At 34.5% G+C, this 20,437-nt stretch overlaps 1 protein-coding gene across 2 annotated transcripts; it reads right to left on the bottom strand.

Moving 5' to 3' along the window:
• Positions 1–13,023: 13,023 nt before the first annotated feature.
• On the bottom strand, positions 13,024–16,316 carry LOC145124772 (ADP/ATP translocase 1, mitochondrial-like). Of its 2 annotated transcripts, none has more exons than XM_079060232.1 (4): positions 16,234–16,316; positions 15,543–16,035; positions 14,487–14,861; positions 13,024–13,524 (listed from the first exon to the last, which is right to left on the bottom strand). In XM_079060232.1, exons 2-4 carry the CDS (start codon positions 16,020–16,022, stop codon positions 13,228–13,230), a joined length of 1,152 nt encoding a protein of 383 aa, XP_078916358.1. In that variant the 5' UTR covers positions 16,023–16,035; positions 16,234–16,316; the 3' UTR covers positions 13,024–13,227. The 2 variants fall into 2 exon arrangements, with proteins under 2 accessions (XP_078916358.1, XP_078916359.1); XM_079060233.1 differs by having other exon boundaries at positions 15,543–16,029; positions 16,234–16,260.
• Positions 16,317–20,437: the final 4,121 nt, after the last annotated feature.

Below are 20,437 nucleotides of genomic sequence, written 5' to 3'. Positions count from 1 at the left end.
AAATAAATGATCATTTATAAAAAAATTAATAGTAATAAGTTATAAAAAAAAGCCCACATTAGAAATGCTGGCTTAGATGTATGTTGGTATTGATAAATTGATAAACTAATAGCATTTTACATTAAAAAAATATAAAAATAAAGAAAATGTTTAGATATATAGTTGAAAAATTAGCATATAAATGTATTTTGTTTTGAAAACATGTGTGCAAAAACAATCAAAGCTTATTGATAACTTATTCCAAATATTTTCGAGAAAATAAAAATCTAATACCACAAACTTTTTCTCATTTATTTTAATTTGTCACTTATATTTTATTTATGTAGAGTAGATCCTTCAACTTTAAAATTATAAGTTAAATCCCTAAAATAAATGGATCATCTTGTCGCCTAGGCGAGCTAGAGTCCACTGCATTTTAGTCAAATAAAGTTGTCCACATAACGCTGACATGACATTTATGTGAATTTTTCTATTATTTTTTAATTAAAATTTTTCTTTAATTTTAAAAATACTTCTCTATGTTCAATCAACACCTACCACCATTCACCACTAACATCGACCCTTCTGGTGAACCAGAAATCTTAGGCAAGAACAAACAATTAAAACGAGTGCAGTATTTGGAAACTCTGATCAAAATAAAACAAAAATTAAAAATCGATTTTGCAGGTCTCAAATCTTCATAAACTTGTATGATCCTTCCATCTTCAAAAAGATGGACAACAAAACAGAAGAACCTTACGAAATGAACCCAGATATGTAGATACGTAGCTGGGATGGATCAAAAACATTAAAAAACGATGAATATTCAAACAAGAATATATTAAGCCTTCATAAAATGAACTAGATGTGTGGTGAATCGATCTCAGATCTATTCTTGATCCCTCGCATTTAAACACACAAAAAGTCACACAATCGTTCCAGGTCAATCGCAAAATAAGCAACAAGATGAAAAGTATCAAAACGACCACAGATTGAGAAAAAAATTGAAACCACCACTGATTGGGAAAGGAAAATCAAAACCACTACAAATCTATAAAATCACAAATTAAACAAAATCAAAATCAATCATCGCCAACGGTTCCTGTCTTTCCCATCTGGTTTACATCTGCACTATTTTTTTTTTCTTTTGCGATGATCTTATTGGTCAATGATTCTTTCGGCTAGTTCCTCCAAGGCAGACACAAAACACATTTGTGTGTGGTTCTTTTTGTTTTACACGGTTTGCAATATACAACCATATAAAAAAAAAAGTTAAATGATTAAAACTTGAATTCTTTTTTTGGAAAATGTGAGATTAATACTAATATAAAACATCTATTCTAATAAATGAAATTCTTTTTACCACGTGTCACATTTTCATTGATTTCACTACATGTTATTTTGTGGTTATTTTCAATTAAATCTTTTTCACATGGCAGTTTGTGGTTTTTTTCATTTTATCAAATTTCACATAATATTTAAATGTAATAATAAATAAATATCAATTTCATTAAATGACTTTCCTTCTAATTTTATAATTTCTAAATTAAAACTTTATTAATTTCCTTTGTTTATTTATCTAAACTTTATTAATTTTCTTTATTATAAATTCAAACTTTTTAAATCTTTAGAATTTCATATTTAATTTTTCTTTTGAATCAACCCATGTCATATATGAGTTTTACACCTAGTAAATATATATAAATTAGTTTTAAAGAATAATAAAACTAAAATTGAATATTAATACATGTTGATGCCACGTGCATTCATATGGTGTAAACCGAGTCCAATTTGCCATATAAAATGTCAACTCAACCGGATCTAGCCCACAGGTATCCTACAGGTCCAAAAATATTTTTCATAATTTCTTCAAACTTTACACATCGAACTTTTCATTTTCACAAAATTTTAACCCATGTTTTAATAGTTTTTCATGAAATCCAAAAAATCACTCAACTTTTTAAAAAAATTTATTGTTACCAAATTAGTTTTTAACAAAAAATATTCTTAATTACTTTAGGTCCGTCCCACCCATTTTTTTCCATATATTGAAGTATGGTATGTTGGTCTACCAAATAATCAATATTATAGATGGTGCATGCAGTAAACACTTACAATTCCTTTACCCTATACACCGGAGATGAAGAAAAACAAGGAAAGAAATGATAGCTATATGGGAACCATATTGGATGTTGAAGAAGAAGTTAGCTTTTGCAAAAAAATTATGTAAACAAAACAACAGAAGAGCTCATGTAAATAAGTAAGGTAAGTGTGTTTGTTATATGTTTGTCTTGTGTAGCTTAGCCACATAGAACTTCAATTCTTTTATAGATTTGTTCTATGTAACTTTCCTTCAAGTTGATATATGTTCGCTAAATACTTTGTATATGTTTCACACATGTAACTTGTCATTCACCAAATACATTGCTTCCGCACAACGCACGACAAGCAAACACATAATTTTGTCTAATATGACGGTGGGAAAGAAGCTTATAAACCCGTAAAAGTTTTTTACACCCACTTGTGTGAGACAAGGAAAAGTTTCCAACCTTCCACCTTTCCCTTAAATTTCCAACACTACAAGGAAAAAGATCATTAGCGGTGACAAAAGCCGCCGCTAAAAGGTCAAGTTGTCGCCGGTAATAGTAATAGCGATGATGTGTCGCCGGTAATAAGTCGTCGCTACTGCTTCGTCGCTATTAATCAATATGTCGCCGGTAATGAGAATTGTCGCCGCTAATGAGTACGTCGCAGCTAAAAGGTCCCGTCGCCGCTAATGACCATGTCGCCGGTAATGATGATGTCGCCGGTAATTACAATTTTTATTTTTTACTTTTAATTTTGTTTTAATCAACGATTTTGGTTGTCGGTAATAATGTCGTCGGTAATTACATAACAACATTCAATTAAATATAAAAAATAATAGTGTCGACGCTAATTACAAAACAAACATCCGATTAAATATAAAAAGTAATAATGTCGCCGGTAATAATATCGTCCGGTAATTACATAACATCCGATTACATATAAAATGTAATAATGTCGCCGGTAATAGTGTCGCCGGTAATTACAGAAAACAACCAAAAATTTTACAATCTAACAATTGTAGCAAAGCTTGACAACAAGTGTAATATGCAAATAAAACTCATCCCTACATATCATCATCTTCATTCCCATCGTTTCCTCGATTATTTTGGGATTGAAAAAACGAATAACGCTCATCCCTACATGTCGGGTCGTTGAGCATTGCACGAAGATTTTTCAACTACATAATTAATAACAACATATATAAACTTATAAGTTAAATTATCAAACATAAACAAAAACTACCAAAGTACATTGATATTTTTAAATTAAGACAAAAAGCCAAAGTACATTGCTATTTCTTGCACATGGGACAAAAACCCAATTACCAAAGTTTTTAGCAAATAATCACCACAAACCAAAATTACCAAAACAACATGCATTTTATGATGCTAAAGTACATTACTATTTTTAAATTAAGACAAAAAGCCAAAGTACATTGCTATTTCTTGCACTTGGGACAAAAACCCAATTACCAAAATTTTTAGCAAATAATCACCACAAACCAAAATTACCAAATCAATATGCATTTTTTGATGCTAAAGTAGATTGCTATTTTTAAAGTAAGACAAAAAACCAAAGTACGTTGCTATTTCTTGCACTTGTGACAAAAACCCAATTACCAAAGTTTTTAGCAAATAATCACCACAAACAAAAATTACCAAATCAACATGCATTTTATGATTCTAAAGTAGATTGCTATTTTTAAACTAAGACAAAAACCAAAGTACGTTGCTATTTCTTGCACTTGGGACAAAAACCTAATTACCAAAGTTTTTAGCAAATAATCACCACAAAAAACCAAGGTAGATTGTTTTACCTGTGATGGTTGTGATGGTTGTGGTGATGGTTGCCAAGGCTGTGGAATCGGTGGGAGAGCAGAAGGTTTACGGCCAATGCCTCTAATATGGCCACGTCGCTCTCCTAATACTTTCTCAAACACAGCTCTTTCTTGAGCGGGTGTTAACTCACTTTCACCTTGAGTTTGTTCTAACAGCTCTTCAACTAACTGATTCTGTAACTCCCAAAAGTGAGTAACAATTAAGTATAAATAAACATTGAATTATATGTTAAAATTATAATTAAATACTTACATATTGTTGTTCCGCCTCAGCAGTAACAAACACACCATTCTTATCGGTATGAGCTTTGTGAAACGTTTCCACTCTCTTAAGGTTTTGTTTAACTTTGAAAATTAGATTATATTTTAAATAAATAATTACATGTATCGTACGTTACCTTCTTATAGCAAGTACTGCTATACGAGCTCGACCCCCCACGATTCATATTTGTTTGCATTTCACGGACTTTTTTGTTCCTTTCTAAGCAATTATGTGTTCGTCCGTTTGGAAATACTCAACTGCTTTTTTCCAGTTATCAATTTCCATACCCTTTGGAGGGTTGGCTAATGCTCCCGGGATATCTTCATACCCTCCTACTAACTTAAAATATTCTTTTGCGTCAGCTTTACGTTCTCCATAACCTTTTAACAAAACTGCTTGAAAACTCTCTGTCAACATATTAGCTTGTTCATCTTGATACATCTGATCCAAATCAAACTTTGTCTACAAAAAAAAAAGTTAACCAAGTAAAAACCAGTTATAGTTAACCATATAAAATATTTTTAAATAGATAATTACCACTAAATGTTGTAATATACTGTCCTTTATTGCAGGGGAAATTTTTTTTCCAAGTCCATTTATCAAAAGGGACCATTTGCCACATTGTTTTCCCAATTTCTCGTGAAAACATGTCTTTCGGCTCTCCTACGGGATCAAATGTGATATCCCTATCATATTCCATGCTAATCGGTTTTCCCTGATTCCGTAAGATCGCTTTTTCAAGCTTTATATTTTTGGCTTTGCCTCGAACTTTCCTACGTGCACGTTGCTCAACTACAAATGTAATTAAAAATTATTAGAAACAATATTTAATTTATAATAATTGAATAAAAATAGTAAATAAAAATTCATAATAAGACTTACCGTCCTGCTCGTGATGACCATCACCTCTACCACCTGGGAGAGGTGGGTCCTCAGCTCCATCACCCCCGTGTCCACGACCCAAAACAGCAGCCATGGTATACATAAAGAAAAGCCATATTGTCATCATTTCCTGAAAAACTATAAGATATACAAATACAATTGTTATTACAAATACACATTACATAGAAATAAACATTTACATAGGAATAAACATTTCTATTTAAACTAGAAATCCAAATAAAGTTCATATTACAAACACGTATTACATAAGAACTATTCTAATCAGAATCTTCCTCATATCCTTCAGTGTCTTCTTCAGTATCATAATCAGAATCGGTCTCATCGTAATCAGTCTCGCAATCAGAAACATCATTAACTCTACCAGTTGGCGGAGGAACTTCAGTTGCACTTTCTACATCAACAATGACTCTAGGAATGTTTTGAAAGTACATGCTGAAATCGATAAAAAGTGGAGCATCGGATGAAGAGATAATTTGAATTACATCGACATTGTCTACATTTTCGTGTGAGCCATTGTCAACATTTTGGACACGATCATCGTTCGATGGTAGATCCCAAATACTTCGATGATTAACATGCTCGACAACACACCGATGGTTATTGTTTGGCTCTCTGATGTAGAACACTTGTTTGGCTTGTGAAGCATATATGAGTTGATCATCTTTGTATGCTTCGCGTCGTGTGTCGATACTGGTGAAATTATCATTAGAAATAACTCCTGTTCGAGTATCAAACCACTTGCAACGAAATAGTACAGTTGAATAATCATGTCGTCATTACTAAAGTGTCTCGGAGTGGGTCTTGTCTCTTCCATCCCGTTAAAGTCCAACCTCTTTCTTAACGGATCATTAGCATCTAGGAAACGACGATGACCTATATATACAACTTTGTTTGTTGCACGGTACGAAGGAGTGTCTTCATTGCAAGTAGCACATGCTCTATACCCTTGCCCACTCCAACCTGATAGACTACTACGAGCTGGCCAGTCATTTATTGTCCACAACAACATAGCTCTCATCGTGAAGAATGTGTTTGTCGCCGCATCTTTAATACGTATGCCTGAGTTCCACAAATGTGTAAGCTCTTCTACCAACGGCCTAAGGAAAACATCCATATCCTTACCAGGAGCTTTCGGGCCGAGAATCAACAAAGTCAACATGAATGATGACTCTTTCATACAAAGCCAGGGTGGCTGATTGTATGTGGTGAGTATGACCGACCATGTGCTATGTGGATTACACATGTTTCCAAATGGATTGAAACCGTTAGCTGAAAGACCTAGGCATACGTTACGGGGTTCACTCGAGAAGTCGGGGTATTTTTTATCAAAATCTTGCCAATGTTCCCCATCAACAGGATGAAGCATCATACCATCTTCTGAACGTCCGGTACTATGCCAAATCATGTTTTTAGCAGTGTGCCTCGAACAATATAAACGTCGTAGTCTAGGGGTCACAGGAAAGTACCGTAACACCTTATGAGGTACTTTCTTACCCTTGGTGTTTTTATCGATCCATCAACTCTCTTTACAAATGGGACAAACTTGCAATGAATTGTGTTCTTTCCAAAAGAGACAACAATCGTTTTTGCACACATGTATCGAATCATACCCCAGACCAATAGACTTCAGTTTCTTTTTGGCTAGATAATGTGAAAGGGGAACCTTGTTGCCTTTAGGAAATGCTAATTGCAACAACTCAAGGAGTTGATCAAATGAACTATCAGTCCATTTGTTGTTCACCTTGATATGCATTAACTTTGCTAGAAACTCAAGGGAAGAAAAGATGCAACCAGGATATAATTTAGTTTCCACTTCTTCCAACAACTGTGCAAAATCATCATCCACACCGCTACCCCTTGTATTCGAGGTTCCTTCATCAAGGTTGGTATCATTTTCTCTCGACTCCCACATCACATCGTCGATTAAATCTGCCATTTCGTTACTTGGCAATACGACTGGTGAAATAAAAGATTCACCATGATAGATCCAAATTTTGTACGACTTACTGAAACCATTTATAAATATAAGGCGTTCAACTGCAGTCGGGTACTTGAAGTAACGGTTATCACATTTTCACACGCACATCTGATTTTACCATTACTATCAAGGTGTGTCTTGGACTTCTCGATAAAAGCTTTGAGTCCTGCTTGGAACTCGGTGTCACACCCCCGAACCAGACGGCGGAAACGTCCGGGGGCTCGTGTGACTAACAATTGAATTATCATCACAATGAATACACATGAAACATAACACATTCATCACCAACATTTCATATTACAACCAACATTGTTCACATCAAGTACATTGTTATAAATTACATAAGTTCAAAGTATTAATAGTACGAGGAGCGATGTTACATAAAATAAAACCATGCATACTTGAAAATCTTCCTGCTTAACGATTACCTGAGAATACAAGTTATTTTGAAAACGGTCAACATATATAATGTTGGTGAGTTCATAAGTATGTTTGAATAAAAGTCTTTGTATCCTTTGTAAAAACCTAGAAAATCCGATATTTTCTGTAAAGTGTCTGAAAATGATGTGAAAATCAAGTATAAATGCATGTGTGAATTTCGTAGTAGTAACATATATTAATGTAGTTTAGATTTCTTTGTATTGTAAGTAAGTGATAATTGAATATTAGTATTTCCCCAGAAAATCCGATATTTTCTGATTTGTTATAATGTCGAGGTTCTTGTATCGTTAACTAAGTTGTTTTGTATTGACACAATCGAAGGGTTAATCTTCGAAATGTTAAATTGGTATTAGAATCTCTATATGAGCCGTTATAACCATGCATGATAATGACTAGGTTGCCTGTCTTGGCATTTTTCCAAATACCGGTATTTGCTCAAGGTTTTGTCGCCCTAGACTGGCCTAGTCTAGCTGTAGCGAACAACTAAGGCGTGGGGGGTCACCCCGTATAGATCTATACACAAACTCTCGCTCTCCCTCCAGGAGACTCTGATTATAACTACAAGCTACGATTGTACACTCAAATGTGCCAACCGACACGTCTCACTAGATTCTCAACCTTTCGTACTATGTTTAATGTTTACATGCATGTTGTATGTTATCAATCCAAAGGTACATGTATAAGTATATGAAGTTCAATAGTTATGTAAAGGTATAGTTACAATCTAGCAAGCATGTGAATTTCAGTCCAAACCCAACTAGCATGTAAGTGGATCACAAAGGCCCAATAGCATGTAAGTGGATAATTTGGGCCCAATAGGCATGTAAATGGACCACAAAGGCCCAACAAACATGTGACCCATAACTCAGGCCCAAATTAACATGTAAATGGGTCGCAAGGCCCAATAAACATGTCATGGAAAATATTGGGCTCAATATACACTTGGATGGGCCCTTAAGGCTCATTAGCTATCTAACGTGAATATTAGGCCCAATAAAATTGTTATCGATGTATTTCGTTGATTGTTTTAGTTCGAGGCTTATCGAATTGAATATAAAAGTTCTCTTTTGTAAAAACGACGATCTTGGCCAATAAGCCTCAAATTTTCAATTAAGACCTAAAGTTTTGTAAAATGACACTTTAGTCCATAATTTATAAAAATTTTGTAATTTTGTCCCAAATGTCTAGAAATTCACGGTTTTAGTCCAAAAATATATATTTTGACATTTAAGGTCCAGTTTTGCAGAAAAGTGCATTTTCAGCCCATTGTTTGTAAAAATTTACACTTTCGGCCCAATTTTATTAAAAGTTACATTTTTGGTCCAATTTGGAAATAAATGTTATTTTCACCCCTAAATTTGGTTTATTTACATTTATAACTCAAATTTTGCTCAAATAACATTTTTAATCCTAAAACTTTCCCTTTTTCGCAAATTTGGGCCCAAAACCGTGAGGCCCAAAAGTTTGGCCCATTAAGCTAAAATTTACATTTTTGCCCCTTTGAAAAGCATGTTTATCATAAAAATCCATTTTTGTACAAGTAGAACCTGTTTGATCCTTATAAAAACTTAAATGTCGCTTTTTACCCTTATCTTTTGTTCTCTTGACAATTTTTGGCCTTTAACAAAGTTTTTGCCTTAGATTTTTATATCTTGAGCATATAACACTTTTAACTTGATAATATGATATTTAAGGTGTCTTAGTTCATGGATCTTGACTCAATATTACTCAAGATGTCGTGATTTGCTAAGATCTAACATATTTTTACAAAATAAACTAAGAAATCACACAAGACATGTATATAACACATAGATCTACACATTTTACTTGCATTCTCCCCCAAAAATCATGTAAAACTGAAAACAAGGGGGTATGAACTCACCTTTGCTTTGATGTTTCGGTTTTTGAAGAAAGAATGGAAATGATTTTTGGTCCTAGCAACACCTTGAAGTGGATCTCGAGATTGTGAAGCTTCTAAGGTGTGATCATGGAATAAAACTATGTAAGAAGGAGTTTTTCATGTTAAGATGGAAGAAGATACTTGTGTTTGACAAAAACTTACCAAAGATTGGAATGACTTGATGAAGATCCTTAGAACTCTAGCAATTTTCGAGATCTTGAAGGAAGGAGGATAATCTTTGAGAGTGTTTGGAGAGTATCTTGAAAATGAAGTATGTGTGTGTGTGTCTTTGCTCTCGGACGAGATATCAAGAAGAGAGGGGAGAGAAAGGTGAGGTGACTTTTCATGGAAATATGGGAGGCCATGCATTGTTACATGGTGAACAATATGGAGGTGGCACCTCCAAAGTCAACCCCCCCTCCATTTCATTTTTCATTTTTTTTTGTTAATGTGTTGGGCCGAGAGTTTTGGGCTAGGAGAAAGGGTGGAGTAGTTTGGGCCTTGACTTGCCTTTACTCAAAATTATGAGGCCCAATGATTACCTTTCGGCCCAATGGGCTCATTAGATAGTTCACGGCCCTAATAGGATAAAAGAATGGGTTTATGGCTCACTAAGGTTAATTGGGTTAGCTATGGCCCAATAAGGCCTTTTAGGGTTAGAATGAATCATTCTAGGCCCAAATGTACCAAAATGTTATAGATTTTGTGAATTGGGTCCATTTAGAATCCAAATAGGGTTTCCAAGCCCAAAATAGTTGAATTGAATGCTTATTGGTCCATTAGGCCCAATAAGGAAATCCTAGTCCAGTATGGACTTAAACCGGGATTCTTAGGGTTTTCAGACTCTTTGTTGAACATGAGAGATGAAATCAAATGAGCACTTGATGATATTTACATAGAGTATATGTCTTACAATAGTTGAATCGTTACACGAGAATAGAATTTCCTAGCTAAAATGCTAGTTGTGACACTCAGGATGGTTTCGATATGGATTAGTAGTCCAGCTTTTATCAATAGACATGATGTTGCTGAAACATAATTTTGGGTTTAGAGTTTAGTATACAGAATTAGCATTGTTTTTTTTTTCAATCCACATTTTTTTTACAATTAAAAAAATAAAAAAATTAAATTAAAATTTTTTATTTATGCGTTTTTTTAATTTAGTTACAATTACTTGTAATTTATATAGGCAAAAGTTGTAAGTATTAAATAAAAGGGTCAAAGATCCAACAAATCAATTTTTTCCACACGTTTGTTTTATTTATACTAGATGTACAAATATAGTCATGATTTTTGAAAAAAAAAATTGTTTGTTTCTTTTAATATGTTTAGCAATTAGTTTTTAATGAATAAAATATTAACTAAAGAAAAAATTAATAATTTGATATATCCATAAAAAAACATTTCTTACTATTGTACATTTTTATATTTTTTTTATTTATAACATTTTTTGTTTTTTTTTTTCAGTTATACCATTGTACTTTAAACAATTATATTATGTTGTTGTGTTGGTCTTTTTTATCGCCGAGATTAAAAAATATATATTTTTTATTTATAACATAGTATAAATATGTTGCAAATAAAAAAAATTAAAAACTAAAAAAGACATGAAAATATAAATATGAAACTATAGAAATATAACATTATAAGTTAATTTGAAGATTATAAGTTAACTATAGAACTTGTTGGTTAATTTGGGGTTAGCTTGGGAAGAAACTAGAAACTTTCTAGTATTTGTATATAAGTTTTTAAACAATTTTATAACATTTTTTTTGTGTTTTTTTTCCAATTATAACAATAATTTATTTTAATTTTTTTTTTCAATTATAACATCCTACTTATACCAAAACCACATACTTTTACATAATACATAAGAGCATGAAATTCACATACTTTCACATAGATATACCACATATACACCAAATACAAATACATTCACATACACACATAATAACATCCTACTTAAACCAAATACACATACTTTCACATATATAGATAATAACATCCTATTTATACCAAATACACAAATTTCACATTCATATACCACATTTACAACAAACATACATACATTCACATACACACACAAGAACATCATACTTATAACAAACACATATAATTTCACATATATATAGATAATAACATCATATATATACTTCTACAAACTACTCATATACCACATATACATCAAACACACATACATTGTCATATATACACCAAATTTACATATATTCATACAAATATCAAATATACACACAATTTTCACATATGACAATTTTCATATAATTTTCACATACAAATACCAAATTCACAAAAAATTGAAATAATAGAACCTGTAGTGGCGGAAATCAACGGATATGTCGCCGAAAAAATTGGTCTTCACCCGAAAATACCCTCACCCGTAAACCCAAAGACAACACCACCAAAAACACTAAAATTGAACAATTTCTTGCAATTTAATCATCAAATGCAGCTAGAAATCGAAGTTAACATACAAAGACAAAGAGATACAAGAACTTCAACTTACATTTCTTCAATAGATGGAGCTAGAAATCGGTCACATAAAGCCCTAACCACCCTTGATCCCTAATCTCACACAATGTGGGGAGATATGTTGTTGGAATCAACGAATCGAACACAAAATCGGGGGAACTTGGAAGAGCAGCAGCGTAGCAGCAGTAAACAGAAGTGAAAATGGGAAGAAATGAGCAAATTGCGTGCGTTTTTTTAGCTGTGTGAGCCTTTAGCGGTGACGCTATTAGCGGCGACAGTTAGGGCTTTACCGGCGACACGAGTCACTAGCGGCGACAATCTGGAGGGAAGGGTACCACGTCATTTTTTAGGTAACTATTAGCGGCGACTTTTTAGACTTTTAGCGGCGACACAAATGTCGCCGGTATTAGGTTTGTGCGGATAAGGGACCCCAACCGTTGGATTAGATACTTGATCGAACGGATGAGATCTATCAGAGGGGGAAAACACGGATTCGGGTGATAAGCCTTTAGCGGCGACACTATTATCGGCGACTTAGGCCTTTAGCGGCTACAAATGCTAGAGTCGCCGCTAAAAGGCCCTGTAGCGGTAATAGTGTCGCTGCTAAAGGCCGATATTCTTGTAGTGCAACACCACATGACTTGCAAGTGATCATAATCTAAATCCCCTTGAGCACTTGTGTGTAATGCAAGAGATCATAATCTAAATCCCCTTGAGCACTTGTGTGTAATAGTGTCGCCGCTAAAGGCCGATATTCTTGTAGTGCAACACCACATGACTTGCAAGAGATCATAATCTAAATCCCCTTGAGCACTTGTGTGTAATGCAAGAGATCATAATCTAAATCCCCTTGAGCACTTGTGTGTAATAGTGTCGCCGCTAAAGGCCGATATTCTTGTAGTGCAACACCACATGACTTGCAAGAGATCATAATCTAAATCCCCTTGAGCACTTGTGTGTAATTTCCAGTCATATAAAATCTCCGACGACATTAAAATCACCGATAAATACACGAGTTTTGGTCCACAATAAATGGACTTATAAGAAAAGGATGAGATAGAAGATGAAGCCGATAACAACGATTAGTGCATGGAGTAATGCCAAAGAATGAGAAATATTTGAGACAAAAACATATCATTCACCTAAAGCATCGTAATTGCATTTGAAATTGCAATTAGTATTCAAGTTCTAATAAAATTTAGGAGTGTTACAAATAAGGTTTCCATCTACAAAGGATGCCTGGTATATCATTACACCATCCAGCACCTTTCCAAAACTAAATTCTTATTCAAAACTTCAGCAAATAAAAGCTTTTCATCACCATTCATGTAGCTGATATGACATCATAATTAAGCACCTCCAGATCCATACTTCTTGCCAAAGATGATGAGCTGGAGTTTGTCATAACCAGAAAGCACACCAGCACCAGCAATGGCACGAAGAATGTTGGCACCTGCACCCTTGAAGAGAGACTTGGCACCTTCGTTCTTTAGAATCTGAGAGAGTGCATCCATGGAGCCCTTGTACTTCACTGCCTCACCTGATGTCATCATCATTCTTCTACGAACAGTGTCAATTGGGTAAGATGCAAGTCCTGCTCCATTTGTGATCACCCAACCAAGTGCAAAGCTAGCAAAGAAACTATCCTGAAAAAAATGTGTCTCAATCGATCCACATTAGTATAAGGGTAAAATCAAAAGATTACAAAGTAAATTTCACCATTTTATCGATTTAGCTCCTAAACTATTAGCGTAATATTCATAAAAATATAATAGTTCACTCCATAAATCTATCATAAAATGATAAGAGCAAAATGAAGAAAAAAAATAATGTAGTTTCACCATCACATCATTTTAGCAACATAACTATTTTATATAAAAGATTAAACTCTTATTACATTTTTTACCATTAAAAAAAAATCAATTTTCTCACTTACCCGAAACTCAACCTCAATGAAAACAAATAGAGAAAAACACATTGTATTCTCACCGTTTTAATTTATTCTTTTTTATCTATTAAATAAGTTAAAATTAAATAAAAAGTCTAAACAGGATGCCGTCCATTTAGTGCCATGCAGAGACAATATGAACAATTTTGCCAACTAAGCACCATGTAGGATGCCATGTCATACTTTTGAATCTTCTCCAATAGTATAATTGAAATCACATTAGATGTTTATTTTGGTATTATATACAATCAAATGATTGGGATTTAACAACTTGCGAACAGTTGGTTGCCATCATATGACATCAACTCAATTATTATAATAATAAGGGTTAATGTCTTTTTGAGTAATGAACTATTTGTTTCTTTAAAAAAAACACTTACACTATTGTTTAAAAAAATGCCATCATGTAAGCGACTGGAACTTTATGTTACACGAAATACCATTATTTCAACGATATTTTTGCTGAATAAAAACAAATAGTTCGTTACCCGTTACTTTTTTAGAACAATAGTGTTTTGTTACCCTTTTATGACATTAACCCTAATAATAATCATAATAATAATATGCAAAAATGGATAAAATGGTCAAAGTACTGTTGTGTTTTTCAATATTTTATCGTTTATATAAAACCCATCCAAGATTAAAAGTAAGTAGGTTTACCGCTAAGTCTCCAGTAAGGATGACAGGCTTCAAAGAGTCATACAATCCAAAGTAAAGACCACGATACACAATGATTCCAACACATGAAATGGTGAATCCACGGTAGAGTCCAGCAATACCATCGGTTGCCATTGTCTTCTTATAGACATCAACCAAACCGTTAAACTGCCGCCCTCCACCACCCTTCTTTGCCGCCTTAGCATCATTTGCCAAACGGGTTCTGGCGTAGTCAAGGGAATAAACAAAGAAAAGGGAGGAAGCACCGGCTGCACCTCCAGATGCCAGGTTGCCAGCGAACCATTTCCAATACCCATCTCTATCTTTTCTGAAGTTGAAAAGCCTCTTAAAGTAATCCTTGAATGCAAAGTTCAGTGCCTGCATGCATGGAATTTATAAAAGTTAATAAATATAACAACTTTTTTCAAAATCTATAAAAGTTACAAAATGGGTACACTTAATTAAATACATCTAGATTCTTTTTTGGTGTTAAAACTAATTATGTTATGAGTTGAAGATAATATACCATTTGCACAAAGTATAAATATAATGTTTTGATTCGTGATGATCTTTCTTCCTATTACATAATTTTTGAAAAAATTACAAACTATATATCAATACCATCGGGATAAAAAAATAACTAGAGATATTATTCAAGGTATGATGTCTTGAAATCCCTTTAAAAAATGGACAAAGTTATACAAATGGTCATTGTCGTTGGTAGAAAATAGAACTACAAGTCATTTTGAAATTTTTTTAACATGGTTTAAAACACATGCTGAGTTATTTTCTACAAACAAAAGGACCCACCTTTTGTGTTTTAAACATGAAAATGAAACCATGTTAATCAAATGGACAGATCATGTTCCTTTTAAACCTTAAAAAACCAATTATGTTAAAAATCTTCAAAAAGACTTGCATGGTATTTTCTACATACCAAAGGACCATTTGTGTAATTTTATAAAGAAAATGTGATAAAAATAATATACTATAATATATGAAGAAATGAAACTGCATTGCATTTTTTTGGCATTTAAAGAGAAAAAAAAAAGTAGGAACCTGAGTCGGAAAGTAACGGATGACATTAGCAGTGTTTCCTCGCCACAAGGAACCAAACCCTTCGTCCTTAATGGTTCGACCAAAACAGTCGCCGATGCCTTTGTAGGGTTCAGACAGCCTCCCAGCTTTAAGCATCTCATCTTGATTCTGGATCAAAAGTTTCACTCGTTCAATTGGAGCAGCGGCGGTTTTTGATACGGCGGCAGAAACTCCGCCCATAAGAAAATCAATCGCGAATGACGAGAAACCTTTCTCCGCCGGAGCTTGGACACAAATAGCCGGCGATGCCCCTAGTTTCGGCACAACCATTGACAGGTGATCAGTTGATGCCTGAAATGACCCATTTGTTAATTTTCTGTACTGAGATTGCCTCAAGTAGGGATAATGTGGCTGCCGGAAACCACCGTCACATGATCGAAGAAGAAGGCTCCCGGCTAGCTTCTGTTGAACACTTGGGTGATGTGCTTGATCGATCGTCATGCTGAATCTATCACTTAAAAAGAGAAGGAACAAATAATCATCAATGCATTGATAATCTCATGAACGCAAAATAAAAGCCAAATCAATCAAACAAACAAAAGAATAACACATGCATACAAGAAATCATTTTGGTTGAATAGATATGAAATCATGAATCAAAAAGGATAGGTATTAATCGGCATTGTAAAAAATGAAGAACTGGAAGACTTACCACGATTTGATGTTGGTTAGATGTTATGGAAGAGAAGAAAAATGAGAGAGAGAATGAGGGTTTTAAATGGGATCAAAACGAGGAAGAGAAAGGTGCAGAGAAAAACAAGGAGGGAAGCGTTTAAAATGCATAACGTGGTTGACCCAATCTCATTTTCAATTTAGTTTATATGGCTTAAATGACAGTTTTTATTTATTTATTTATTTATTTATTTATTTATTATTATTATTATTATTATTATTATTATTATTATTATTATTATTATTATTTATTTATTTATTTATTTATTTATTTATTTTTGCAATGAAATCTACATGATATGTATCAAGCACCAAATCAAAATCAATTGAATGTTAATCTATACAAATATTTATCGGTTTGAATCAAAAAACACTCATTTTTTATCGCTCACCAATCATTATTCATTATGGTATATTATTTGGTGATTGTGTATATCGAATTGTACATTGGATCTTAACTTAAACTTATATTAGGGGTTGTATTGTAAATCGTGTTGGATCTTAAACAAAATAGATGTAACATCTTAATGGTTAAGAAGAATGTAAGATTGCTTAATAATTCATAAACAGTTTTAAGCTTTGATTCGTTCAAAGTCATTTAAATATTATACCAAACATAATAAATACTGACCAATAAATAAATCCTTAATAAGATTTATTTAACAAAAAAAATATGATAGCAATGTTCCTTTTTACCTTCTAAGGCTGGACGGTATGGAACTCGGCTAGCTCGGCAATCACCTCGGCATACTCGACAAACACTGCGCCGATCCTTTGGCTTGCTGAGCTCGGCTTGGTAACTCGGCTAGATTTCACCGAGGAGAGAGGGTGCATTGGGTTACGGAAAGGTGAATGTTAGGGGGGTTTTGTTATCGTTTTTTCAAAAAAAAAAAAATCAAAAAATCTCCCCTTTATGTAAATGTCACTCTTTTTCATATTTTATCCCACTTCACCACCTTCAAATTATCACTCAAACCATTCAGTTTTTTTGTTGAAAAAAATGACTTCTCTTTCCAACCAAAAAGCTAACAAAATATCAAACGAAACACTCAAAACCCAAATGTTTCACCTTCTTCACCAAGTTTCATTCAAACCACACGATCAGCCTATTTATTCTCCACCAAATCTACATTTTGGTGGTGTTTACTACCCATTTCAAGCCCAAAATCAATCTCAATATCAAAATCAAGCACAATACCAAAATCAACCTCAATTCCAAAACCAACCACAATTTCAAAGAAAACTCCAGTTTCAAAACCAACCACAAATGAACTTCTCATCCCAAATGATGCATGAGTTCAATCCAGTTGATGATCTTCCCGACTCCCCAATGAACCACCAAACCGAATTTCAAGCTGAAGCGGAACCCGAAGTCGTCCCGGAAACAGAATTTGAGCCAAAAGAGAATCCATCACAGCAAAAAAAAAGTGGAAGGGCGCCTCCAAAGCAATGGACATCCGCCGAAAAAAAGACGTAAGTGCGTGCTTGGGTGGATGTTTCTGAAGATCCGGTGGTCAGAAACAACCAAGATTGTCCAACTTTCTTCCGAAAAATCACGTGCCAGTTTCTGAACGAGATGAATCTTGGTGATTACCGGAAAAAAAGACCAAATTTATTCTAAGTGGCGAAATGTTAACAACGTGATGACGAAGTTCGACGGGTTGTTTTCGAGTGTGAAACGGCAATGACAAAGTTGTGCAAACGACGAAACCATTTTGCAAAAATCTCTTGACATGTACCGAGAACAAAAAGGGGCGCCATTCAAATTTTTACATTTTTTGGAACATTGTAAAATTGTTAAAAAAAATGGCTGGATGTGGCATCTTCTGAAACTTTTACGGGTGGTTCGTATAAAAGAACCAAAATGTCTGAAATGACACATAGTCAATCGTCTGATGCGTATATCGGGATTGATCTCAATGAAGAGGAGCATTTTGAGGTTCCAAGAGTCACTCGTCCCATGGGAAGAGACAAGGCCAAGCAAAAGGGAAAAATGGCGGCAACTACTTCCGAAGACGTCGAGAAACTATCAACAAAAATGGACGGTTTGAAGTCTTCCTTGGAGCGCTACTTGAACTTTGCACAAGAGAAAGAAAAAACGCGTGCCATGTGCATTTTACCGAGACCCACAAACGAGCTATCCGGACGCGAACGAGAAATGGCTTTAAAAGCCAAAGAGGAGCTTGCAAAAAAATATAACATCTAGTTTAGGTGTTTTAATTTTATTGTCTTGTTTTTTTTACATTTCTATGTTTTTTTAAATTTCTAGGTTTGTAATTTGAGTTTCTATGTTTTTTTTGATGTGTTGTATTTTTATTTTAAGTTTAATGAATTTTAAGTTTCTTTTTTTAAAATGCTATGTTTAAATTATTTATTTTGTATATTAAAAAAAATAACATGTCAAGTGTGGCAACCCGGGCCTACCAAATGACAAATTTTGGTAAGAATGTGGCAAGTGTAATGTGCCGCCTACGTGGACTGTGACAAATGTGACGCCGCACCCACTAGCCTAAGAAAATATTATAATTATTACTACTAACCTTACAATAATAATGAACTAGTACCCCCCCCCCCCTTGTGCCATTGACGCGGATTCAAATAAGTATAGCGAAATTTGTGGAAGCTTAATTTAAATTAAGTCAACATAAAACATAGTGGCCACCGCCAATGAAATTTGTGTTTAATAGCTTTCAAAAACATGGTTATTCAGAAAAAAAAACATGAACAATAACTTTGAAAATAACAAAGACATCATCTTTCTATAAATACATACAAACCCGAAAATAAAGAATCATGATTTGTTGTTCATTAAGAAGTTGTTAGAATTCTTGATCGACCTTTTTTAGCAGGAGGCTCCAATTTTCCAGTCAAGATAATGGGAGAGCAGGTCAGTGTAGTGGGACATGTTTCAGGACAGCAATGTCATTTTCAATTACTTTCCATTCGTAGCCGTCGGGTACACCTCATGTAACATCCCAACTCTCAGGTATGAATTTCAAGAAATTTATACATCATTTAAGACCTACTCGACGAGTCGGAGGCCCCAATTCGTCGTGTAGAAACTGATCAGTTCGTGTGGTTTATGGAACCTACTCGACGAGTTGGAGGACCCAACTCGACGATTTGAGGTTGCGCATGAAAACCTTAATTTTTAGGGTTTTCACCTATTTAAATGACCTTAAGTCCCCTTTCTGGCCTCCCTTATAACTTTACAGTCCAGAGAAAGCCCTAATCGAGCTAACCTTCCATTTTGAGAGTGTGTAATGCTAAAAGAGTGTGTGTTTGGTGCATTTCTTCAAGAAGCTTGAAGTTGTGAGTGCATAACTGAAGGAAGGGGTTGTAGATCCGGCTTTTGCATTGTTTTAGCAGCCATCTTGAGGTATAAAGCTGCTACCTTGACCTTTCATTGCTTAGATCTCCTCTCATGAAAGAAAATGGTCATTTTTGCTACTTGGAGTCATTCTCGGATTTGGGCTGTCATGAGGACATGGCTTTAGATCTAAACCCTTTTAGGCCTCCTTAGGCTTAAAGACTCAAGCTTTGGCCAACTTCCATGCCCTAAACCTCTTATTTAGCTTAGTAATGGTGTTTTGATCCCTTTTATGCCTTGCATACACGTAAAGTTAGCAACTTTACGTGGTATCTTAGTCCTAAGAGGCTAGATCTGTAGTTTGGGGCATTGGAGTCGACTGGAAAGGGTTGAACACGTTAAGACAGGAAAACTCGACGAGTTGCTTGGCCAACTCGACGAGTTGCTTGGCCAACTCGACGAGTTGGATAAGGGTTTTCCCGCTTTCTGGATTTTGAGTGAACTCGGCGAGTTGGTGAGATAACTCGACGAGTTGATTAAGGTTTTCCCGATCTTCTAGACACCACATGGACTTGACGAGTTGTATGGCAACTTGGCGAGTTGACTCAAGTTTTCATGGTTTCTGAATTCTGAAGGAACTCGACGAGTCAATAAGCTGCACTCGACGAGTTGGGTCAACATGGACTGTTGACCTTGACCGTTGACTTTGACTTTGACCATGGTTGACCAATTTTGACTTCTGGGGGTATTTTGGTAATTTGGGATTCTAATGGAATCAGTCGTATGGGAATTTCAGGCAGTTGAGTTTGGAGCTAAGAGTTGGGGTTTGATCTTCTTGATTCAGCACTACTTGTGAGGTGAGTTTTCCTCACTA

The sequence above is a fragment of the Lactuca virosa genome, chromosome 7, assembly GCF_052849685.1.
Source record: "Lactuca virosa cultivar CGN04683 chromosome 7, Lactuca_virosa_CGN04683_v6, whole genome shotgun sequence".
Taxonomy (NCBI): Eukaryota; Viridiplantae; Streptophyta; class Magnoliopsida; order Asterales; family Asteraceae; genus Lactuca; species Lactuca virosa.
This window is presented reverse-complemented; position numbering and strand designations above follow the sequence as displayed.